We start from the raw sequence: 11258 nt of genomic DNA on the forward strand, positions 1-11258 counted from the left end.
CAGTGTGGAAACAGGCCCTTCGGCCCAACAAGTCCACACCGACCCGCCGAAGCGTAATCCACCCATACCCCTGCATTTACCCCTTACCTAACACTACGGGCAATTTAGCATGGCCAATTCACCTGACCTGCACATCTTTGGACTGTGGGAGGAAACCGGAGCACCCGGAGGAAACCCACGCAGACACGGGGAGAACGTGCAAACTCCACACAGTCAGTCGCCTGAGGCGGGAATTGAACCCGGGTCTCTGGCGCTGCGAGGCAGCAGTGCTAACCACTGTGCCACCGTGCCGCCCATTAGAAAGAGAAGAGTCCAGTATGGTGTATGGAGCGTCTGAGGTCCTTGCGCATGAGAGAAAAAAAGCCAGAGCAGCCAAGGGAGCACGTGCAGGAGGCAGACTTTGATCGGAATGCAAACATGATCTGGGAGAAGAACCCTTGGTAGGCAGGCCTCTTAACATGTATACGATGTCCTGCCAGGTCTCCCTTCACCCTTGAACCATCCAGGCTCAAAATTGAAGTTGGCAGGAAATATCCCTTAAATGGCCAATGATAGATCACTCAACATCCTTGTTTGAGGTGAGGGTGTGTTGGCCATCTAAGGCCTCATCTGTCATTGTAAAATAGCGAACAGGTTAGAACGAGTAGGAGGTCTACAGGAAGACCACTTGGAGAATTTTAAAAACTTCTTGGCTTCATGTCCTTTGGTGGCAAGAGTAAAAATCTGTCCATAGTTGCCAGTACATTTCTGATTCAGCTGTCTGAAGCAACAACGTATGCATGATTGGTTCACGATCACGACCAATTCTTTGCTGGTGACCATTTGTGATGATGAATTGTGATTGAGACTATCATAAATAAGAAGTATACCATGCTAAATTCCAGTGGATGGGCTAAGTTATAAAATATATATTTCAAAAAAGTATTCTTGATATACAGGTAGTTCTTCTATAACACGATGGTCACGTTCTTGTGCAAATGCACATTATAGAAAAATTGCACCTTAGAAAGAGCGCTTAAAGAGTTTGTGAAGTAATTGAGTTACAGCCAACACGTTGTAAAAGCTTGCACTTTAGAAACAATGTTGCCAATTCGTCAATCGCGTTATAGTGAATTTGTGTTAACGAATTGTGTGTTATGGCAGAATGACCTGTGTATAATATTGTGTAACCATTACGTTTTGTAAACAATACTGTATAGAAATGTTTCATGCTCTATTTCCTGCAGTGTAGACAGATCAGATCTGCAGTTTTCCACACTTAAAGGTAAGATGGTAGCAACAACCTTTATAGTGAGCAGCAGTTCAGAATGAGCCAGCACATCCTTACTACATGGCAGGATTTGATTTCACTGCTCATTCTACATGGTGAGCAGCAGAGTGATATCTTAAGATCCAGCTCAAAGTCAGCTGCAGAGAAGAGCTGAAGATTTAAGAATTTTACATTTATACATATTAAATGGTTATGGGGAGAAAGTGGGAATAGGGCATTGAGATTGAGGATTTACCACGATCGTATTGAATAGCAACACTGGATTGAAGGGCTGAATAGTCGATTCCTGCTACTAGTTTCTATGTTTCTATAGGTCTACAACAACTATAGGAAAAGTCCCTGCAGTAATCCTTAACAAGGAAGAATACTGTAGTGAATGGCAAAAATGGTTTAGACTTGCTAAGAAGTGCCTTTCAACAGGAGAGTTTGCAACTACAGGAGAAAGGTGAATAATAATTCCAAAGCACAAAAGCTGCATCACACAATGGAAATCTATGGGGGCAGTTTGAATTCGAGTTGAATAATGAGCAAACATGCATCAGAATTTCCATAAATAAAGCTTAAAATCCCTGGTGGACTAGGGGAAACTTTATAATCCATACTGGAAAAGAGGGAGCTTAAAAATGTACTTAACGCTCAGTATGTGGAACCAAGACATGTAGCTACAGAAATTGAACTAAAGAAAGAAAACAACAATGCCAATTCAAGGTAGCAATCATAAGGACGTCAAGAAGCCAGTAATTAAAACAATAACATAGGTTGTTTGAAAGGTTTGCAGACCAGGTCTAACAGAGCTAGTAAGTTTGAAAGTCTTTATTCAGGATATAAAAAGGTGAGGGATTCTTCATAAGAGCTTCAATAAAGACAGAGAACAATAGTTAAACTATAAGTGGGAATGATTCAGTAAAAATGTGATAAAAGTGTAAAACATTGGTGAAAGCCACAAACTGTGGGATTCGTACAGTGAAACCACAGTAAAAGTGGGAATCCTCCATTTCAGCTGCAGAAAGATTGGAAACTCTCCAATGTAGCAGTGAAGAATTGCAAAACTGCTAGTATAATGAAATAGAGGTCTAATACACAAGCAAAACATATAAGCACATTAGGAAGATATGTCATCAAATAATCTTGCAGAAAAATTGATTTCAAGATGGGCCAAATAGAATACAGAATTCAACATTTGGAGAAAACAGTTTGAGAGATACAGAACATCCTCAAAATTAGATACCAATTCAGTAGCTGAACATATAGTTACAGTTATATAAAAATTGGAAGTATACTTTATGCCATTAGAAATTATCAAGGAGTAAGAAAAGCAACAGATACTTTTGAAGACTGACTGAAAATACTTGACAATTACTTCAACCTCAGAAGTTATAAAATTATTGAATGATCAAGAATGAAGTGTTCAGAATCCACAAACATCCCTGGATGATTTCATTAATGACCTCTGTACGTCAGTGGAGAAATGCAACTCCAGGGACTTCAAGTCAGAACTCTGTTTAACTGTCGGGCCAGACACTTGTCCTTAGCTGCTTTGCATCTTACCCCCTTCCCTACATCATTGCCACTACTCTGTCTATGTTAGTATCTTGATGTTCAGTGGAGCAACCATTACACAGGGATGAGGCTTCAAACAGTGCAGAAGATTATCTTTTATTTGCAAACATCAAAAGCGAACAGAAAGTGAAAAAAAACTGCATTTCTTTCCGAGAATACAAACAAATTGCCTGCATCTTGCAGCAGTCATTTTACAGTCAATGAGTGATCACTGCACAAAGCTCTCATCTACTGGAATTGGGTATCAATGAAGTCCTAGCTGGCTTGTGGCACCCGATCGCACAGTGCCGTGTTCCTCTTGCAAATGTTTTCATTCTCCTCCTCAGAAAACTGCTCCTGCTCTTCCAGTTCCTCAGCATCCATTGCATTTGCATGTTGCTTGCTATAGTTGTGCAGAGCACGGCTTGCCAAGATAATACAGCACCTGTCAGGTTTATACTGCAAGACACCACCAAACATGTCCAGGCAGTGAACCCTAATCATCAGGAGCCCTATCATCTACTTCACCAAAGCCCTGATCATAGGGTGGGCTGCAATGAATCTGTGCTCCACCTCAGTTAGGGTGTAGTGCAACAGTATCATCAGTCATGGTCACAGTGGGTAGCCCTTGTCCCATAGCAACCAGCCTGATGAGGCATCTGGATCCTCAAATGCAGCAGGAGCATGGGAATTGTCCAGGATGCATGAGTCATGGTAACCTCCGGGGTACCAGATGCAAATCTCTAAGAAGTGGAATCAGTGATCACAATCACTTGCACATTGCTGGAGTAGAATGCCTTCCCATTAGTGAAATCTGCTGGGTTGTGATACAGCCCTGTCAGCATATTATAATTGTAATTGATGGCACCCTGCACCTGGGCGAAGCCAGCTATGTTGGTGAGTCCTACAGCCCAGGCTGTAGCACTGACCTCATCACAGGGAACAAAATGAACCTGTGAGACCCATCAGTAGTTGTCTTACTGCCTTTGTGGGTGAACGATTGAGAGATCTCACAGAGGTTCCCCTTGGCTCCATGGAAGGAACCAGTCACAAAGATGTTCAATGAAGCTGTGACCTTCCTGGTTACCAGGAGAAGATGGTCACTCACTCCTGGTCACGGGTATCATCCAGCAGCTTGAACAGTTCAGTCATGGTGTCCCAGAACATTGCTAACACTGAATCCTGCTCAACCAAAGGAATTGTCTTCAAGAATGAAAGATTTACTGGCAGTTGTGCCTCTCCCACATTCTGAGGAGCCCTTACAACTGTGACCTCTTCTTGTACTTCCATGCCAGGCTCCTGCTGCTCTGGTGCTTGCTGTGGATTTGCATTTCCTCTCTCTCTCTCGCCACCTTCTTCACAAGGCAGCCATTGCGACGATCACATCTCCTGCAGCTGGATCCTTCAGTGATGGCTGCAGTGAACCTGTATCGGGACCGTAAGGAACAGAACAGGTTCTTAGCTATGAAAAGAGCCAGTGCTCACATCTCCTACAAATAACCACAGAACATTCTGTGTACTGTAAATGGACATAGAGCATTCTGACAAGGATGGCCATGCATTAAATTGTCATGCCAATGGAGAGGCAAGTATTTTGAAGAGTTTTTCCAACATAGAGCAGTAGAGTGTTAGTATATGGAACCCTCCTCTCCCAGCCCCACATATCCACAAAAGACATCATTACATATAAGAGAGTCTTGTGTTTTGTTCACAGTTCAGGTGGAGAGGTATTCACTTCTCTTGAAAGTCTTGCATCAACTATGTTTGATGTGGACAACAATTGCCTTTTTTTAATGTCAGCTGTTATTATTTTTGCAATACTGATATACTGCAATATTTGTAACAGTTACATGGTCAACATTGCTTCTAACTGGTGCTTGCACCCCACATATGTGGTACACTGTATGTATTTCAAATGTACAATGATATGATTACAAATGATGTGAACCTGCATTCTGCGGGTGTATAATTGATACAATTGCCCCTTGAAGAACCTCTCGTCACTGAGAAGTGGAGGCCATGCTTCTGCCCATCAAACTGACATTAACTCTATTCACCCTGGATGTTGTCCCAGGCATTTTCAGCTACAGATCACTTGTAACAGTTGGCAAGTTGTAAAGAGAAATGTAGATCACATTGGACATTATCAATACCGTACTCAGTCTGGTCATTAGGTACCCACCCCCTAGAACCTCCATATCCCATTCTAATGCGCTGCCCCTGGCCAGCCCATCTCCACTCAATGCCCACACATTGAGACCCATCACATCAAACTGTGACTCCTTTCCTTTCCCCTTGAGCTTTGTCAATGTAATTTTGTAATGTCCACTGGTATGCAACAAAATCCTCCTGTGGAGGCCACGATGGTGGTAACTACAATCCCACCCCATCCCCTACAACATTCCTTTGTCTTCCTTCATTTACAGGTTCCCTATTTTTATTTATTATTCATTCACAGGATGCGGGCGTTGCTGGCTGGTCAGCATTTATTTCCCATCTCTAGTTGCCCTTCGGAAGATGGTGGTGAGCTGCCTTCTTGAACCGTTGTAGTCCATGTGCTGTAGGTTGACCCACAATGCCCTGAGAGTTGGGAATTCCAGGATTTTGACTCAGTGACAGAGAAAGAATAGTGATATATTTCCAAGTTTAGATGGTGAGTGGCTTGGAGGAGAATAGCTTGTGGTGTTTCCATGTACCTGTTGCCCTTGGCCTTCTAGATGGAAGTGGTCATGGATTTGTAAGGTGCCGTATGAGAATCTTTGACAAATTTCTGTAGTGCATCCTGTAGATAGTAAATGTTGTTTCTACTGAGCATCGGTTGTGGAAGGAGTGGATGCTTGTGGATGCAGTGCCCTTCAAGCGGGCTGCTGTGTCCTGCATGCTGTCAAGCCTCTTGGGTGTTGTTGGAGATGCACCCATCCAGGAAGTGGAGATTATTCCATCGCAATCCTGACTTGTGCCTTATAGATGGTGAACAGGCTTTGAGGAGTCAGGAGGTGAGTTACTCTCTGCAGTATTCCTAGTCTTTCACGGGCTCTTATAGCCACTGTATTTATATGGTGAGTCCAGTTGAATTTCTGGTCAATGGTAACCCCCAGGATGTTGATTGTGGGGATTCAGTAATGGTAATGTTATTGAATATTAAAGGCCTTTAATTTACCTGTAAGTACCTAGCAGGACGGGATACATCTGTGAAAAGAGTAGCCAAGTAAACATTTCAGGTCCTGATATTTATTTTAGATACCTGGTATATAGAATGTTCTGCTTTGACTTAAGGCTACCTCTTTTTTTTTTGCAGGATACACCCACTGCAGTGTCACTTGGGTTGCGAATGGAGGAAATGATTTTTAATTTGGCTGATATGCATCTATTCTTCAATGATTTAGAGGTAAGAAGAAGCTTTATATGAACAAAATGAATCCATCATAAAATGTCAAGTCAGAATCTCGAAATACCTGCTTATTCATAATTGCCCAGCAAGGTAGTTTCAGAAATACCTGTCAATTACAAAAAGATCTTTCAAAATGTGATTATTTCTATTCAGCTTCTCCATAATGCACATTTTTAAACTGATTTTCTTCTCATTTCTCCTGAAAAAAGTGTCATCTTGATAAAGCCTCATAGACAGTGACCGTGCTCCAATACCTTTTTTTAAGTGTCAGTCTCTCACAAGTAAACATGAATAAGAATAACGAAAAGGAAGTCAACTTAAGTTGGTGGGTGGGTGAGGCAACAAGTATAGAGGAGAAATTAGTCCTGAGCCGCAGGGTAATGCAGATAAGTTTTGTATTCTCTGCACCAGCCAGACTTCAATTTGGTTGAGTGAAACTGGGGTCTGATTATTGGACAGGATCTTTGGAAGGTGTTCAATGTGCTGAGGTCCAACACTCTGTGTGTCTAATGCTGTTTTTGAGTAATATCTGCATATTCGCACTGGATCTTGTCAGGCTTGGTAATGCTGGCTGATCTCTGCCTTTCTTGTTCTCTGGAATGCTGCAACAAGTTGTGAAACCTCCACAACTGTATCAGCTGAGGTCAGAGCAGGGCACAGTCAAATCAAGGACTCATCTGATCTGGGGCACCAGGTGGCACATTTACCCATTGACCTGCATTCACTTGCAATGAATCACTGCTTTAGTTCTGCAGCTGTGTTGATGGGTTTGGTTATTTATACTTCTGTGTGTTTGTGTGAATTAAATGCCATTGACTTAATTAAATGGACTGGATGGGTCTACTTTGATCAGAAGTTTATGTTCCTTTGGACATATTTTACTGTTCAAATAACATCAGACATGTATATACAAAAAGACACAGGTAATCCAAACTCATTTCCTGTCCATAATTTTTTGAGGAATTTCCTCACTAAGTAACATGATAATCCTCACCTTTACTGCACAATGCATATCTGATAGTATCCAACCGCAACAAAATGACCCAAGAATGCTCCTTAATGTTCCTCATCCCGATTCTTGCACATAAATGGATGTTTGTTTAGCAAGCTTCTTGCCCTATCAGATAAGTGTAGATTCTTGAATTTTTTAGGCAACATATTTATAAAGTTCTATTTCAGACCAGATATAAAGAAGAAATATTTTTGAGATTCTGAGCTGTTTTAAGGAACAACTGCGCTTTGATCAGCGCAGCAAAAGTCTATTGCTTAGAGGGCATTAAGGTTAAAATGGTTAAGAGAGATTTGGGGCGCTCATTTTGTAATCCTAAGTGAAGAAAAAATGAGGGATATGAGGGTCAGAGAATGGGAGAGCCCATAGCACCCATCTGTACCCCAACCCCACTGGAAGAAAAGTTGGCAGCAAACTGACAGCCCAACAAGAAGCCTGTCCCACAAGAAGCCATAAAGAGCATGATGGGATAAATTGAAACAGAGTGGGACTTCGGCCCCTCACCAGGAGGAAGTCCCGCCCTCTGGAGCTGCTGACACATCTGATTGTCCAGCAGCTCTAGCAGCACCAGAACTCCTCAGTGACCACTGCAGGTATTACAAGCTGGACTAGGAGACTGAGTCAAAAAACCCTAGAGGGTAGTGATTTGGGAAGCTTTGGGCAGAGGGTTCTGTTGGCACTTCTGAGAGGTGGGAGGTGGAGTAGGTTCTAAAGTACATGTGATTAGGAAGGAAGTTAACCCCCATTTTTGGGGGGGGTGACCCAAAGATAGTTCTCCTTTCTTTCCCATCGCTTTAAACACTTCCTACCAGAACAATTTCAATGCCCACTCATCATCTGTAATATGGGGATGAGCTTTGCGGGTATCGGATGGTTTTGAGCTAGCCAAGCTCATCACCACTGCCTCTGTCTACTGAAAGCCCAGTTGGTGAGCACATGTAATATTCAGCTCCTAGAGGGTTGTGATAGCAAGTTATGTCACAGACTTTGAGGACACTGTTTTATCAAATAAAGTATCTTTGTTGGAGCAACTCGTGCCACATTCCCTTATGGAGTGTGTGATGCTCACTTTTCAAAAATCCTATATGCTTCTTAGCACAGGTTGTTCTGTTTTGTAATTGTACAGCCTTTCCACTTATTCTGTAATTGTAGGGAGCCTGGAGTTTATTGTTAACTGATTGCATATCAGTAGTATTTGGGCAGTTGGAGTTATAGAGTCATAGAATCATACAGCATGGTTACAGACCCTTGTTAAGTACATATAGGGGTTAGACCTTCAGTAACACTGAAGAAAAAATGTAATTAACACAAGAACACAGAACAATAATTGCTGTGGGTATTGGGAGAAGTTATGTCTGACATGGTCCCTTCATTCAAATTATTAGGAACTCCATTTGCTAATGACAAATCTGTATAGACTTGGTGCGGTGAAGAGGAAAATACATATGTTTAAGTTGAGAACAGAAGTGGCAATGTGTCAGAGCGGCCAAACCTAATTACATGGAAGAAAAGACAGAGGGAAGGAAGAGAAAATCAGATGCAGGAGTTTAATTGCCTCCCAAGCAGCATTCAAGCACCCTTTGCTAAGTACTTCTATGTGCTTTTGTAAACGTGGTCAATGCTTACATAAAGGGATTTAGTGTGATTGAAAGGCAACCTTTCAGTGCAGAGCTGACAATCCCGTTCACTTAGAGTTTAACTCGTAGATGGTTATTTGCAGGAGACACAGGTTAATTTCAAAGCCACCTGTTAAGTCTGCTGCAGCAAGAGCATGCGTAGGGCAATGAGAGAGCAGAGGTGCCTCAGCAAGAGAGCCATCCGCTTTACATCAAGTACGTTTGACATGCCGAGTTCAGACACATTCAGGAGACAAGAGAACCATTTTTCTCTGCCTTGAGCCCATACAGTCTTTAGAAAATAGTGCAATCAAGTGGTGAAATAGGTGCCAATCTTCTTGCGTTTATCTGCACCTGAATAGTTTGGTACATAATCATTCCCTATGGCTTAGCTGACATCTACACTAGATATGGATGCATCATAAAAGCAGAGTTACAAAAGCTTACAGCACAAAAGCTGCCATTTGATCCATCAGGTTCTCTGTCCTCAGCCGTAAAATCACAGAATGATGACAGCACCACTGGCTCACCAAGATTGTGTCGGTCTCTTGAAGGAGCAGTGCACCTCATGCACTGCCCTAACTACCCCTGCAGCCCTACAAAGTTTTCCTTTTCTGATAGCGATCCGATCCACTTTTGCAAACCCGAATCAAATGTGCCTTCTCCGTCACTGTCAGGCAATGTACTCCAGGTCCGAATCAATCATTGTAGGAAGACGTTTTGCCTCACGTTACCATTGCATCTTCTGCCAACTACCATAAAACGGTGCTCATTGGTTCTCAATTCATCCACCAGTGGGAACAGTTTCTCGCTATCTGCTCCATCAAGAACCATGGTTTTGAACACAGCTAGCAAATCTCCTCTCAATCTTTCATTCTTGAAAAAGAACAGTACCAACATTTCCGATCTTTCCATGTAACTGAAGTTAATTTAATCCCATGTTAACTTCTACTTTAATAAAAATTACACACAAATCGATGTCAGATGACTGCACATTTTCACTTTGTGCCAGCTACAAATAGTGGACTGGCCCAAATAAAGATCTGTTGCTATTGCTTCTTAAGTTGTTATTTAAATGTTTCCAGACCCAAAGTGACAGGCCAATATTATTGATAAACAATTTTATCTTCTGAAGTAAAAAAAAAGTGGTTTTGCTGCCCAGAACCAGTTGCTGATTGCAAGTAGTCACAGTAATGAGGTTGCGTTTGTTACTGTACAACTGCCAGGCCACCCATGTCTTGGCTTTACTGAAGGCCAAATGAAGGAAGTTAACGGGAATTAAATTGAGCAGTTTCCATAAGTAATAGCTGATCCAGGAAACTGGTTGAACCTTTCCCCCACCTAGGAATGAGAAATAGTGTCTCAGTCACTCACATTTCCTCCGATATTGAAGCGTAAACTCTCAGTTTGCATTAGAAAAAATTCCTACATTATTGCAGTCCTGAGCCAAACCTGGATAGCCAGGACTGCGAAAGATACATTCTCAAATGATTCGTTAAAATAAAAGCTACAAACTACCTCCTTTGCGTTGAGTTACAAAGCAAGTAGGCAAAGATTGGTCTGCTAAATATGATAGATTCACACACACACATATACACTCTCCCTCACACTCACAACCCCCCACCCCAGACACACACACACACACATGCACTCTCACACACGCACGCACTATCCTACACACGCACGCACGCACACAGGCACTCCTATACACAGACACGCACACAGACATTCACACACACTCCTACAGACACTCACAGTCACACATGCATCCTCTTACAGACTTAGACCACTTTACACTCACACACACACATATACGCTCTCTCACAGACACTCACAAACCCCCACCCCAGACAGACTAACACACACACACAAAACCCACATACACACATACATAAGTACGTTTGTGGGGTGAATTTTGTACTTGCAGAGTTACATTGTACTTTGCTCAAAAGCTGCATGAATCCATCTAAGACTCTGTTAACTCATTTTTTAAGATTAGAATCAGTCTAAGCATTATGGTATAGACAACAGAACATGGAGGCTAACACCTTCAACATCTTATCTGGGCTGACACCAATTGTTACAGTTAACCTAAGAATGTAACTTTTAAAAAATGTTTTGTGATTTACATATGAAAGAAGTGAAACTATCATGGTCATTCTAACAGATGAGAGACTTAACAAACAATCAAGGTATTTTTCAATGTATAATTTCACTTACATCACACTTTAACCTTTGCTATAAATTCTGTGTCTTGCAGTTGTGTACTCCACAACCACCTGTGTTATGCTTTCCTTTATTGGTCAGGGTATTGAATACAGAAGTTGGGAGGTCAGGGAGGAGTTGCGGCTGTACAGGACATTGGCTAGGCCACTGTTGAAAAGATGTTGTGAAACTTGAAAGGGTTCAGAAAAGATTTACAAGGATGTTGCC

General features: G+C 42.0%; 1 protein-coding gene across 11 annotated transcripts in view; it reads left to right on the forward strand.

Moving 5' to 3' along the window:
• The window catches only part of LOC122560227 (eyes absent homolog 1-like), a 261694-nt gene that overhangs the window by 219165 nt on the left and 31271 nt on the right, over nucleotides 1-11258 (forward strand). For all 11 annotated transcript variants that reach the window (XM_043710690.1, XM_043710684.1, XM_043710688.1 and 8 more), the window contains one exon: nucleotides 6108-6197. In XM_043710690.1, the coding sequence (XP_043566625.1) occupies nucleotides 6108-6197 (90 nt within the window). The remainder of the gene's footprint in view (nucleotides 1-6107; nucleotides 6198-11258) is intronic.

The sequence above is a fragment of the Chiloscyllium plagiosum genome, chromosome 20, assembly GCF_004010195.1.
Source record: "Chiloscyllium plagiosum isolate BGI_BamShark_2017 chromosome 20, ASM401019v2, whole genome shotgun sequence".
In the NCBI taxonomy this organism is placed as follows: domain Eukaryota; kingdom Metazoa; phylum Chordata; class Chondrichthyes; order Orectolobiformes; family Hemiscylliidae; genus Chiloscyllium; species Chiloscyllium plagiosum.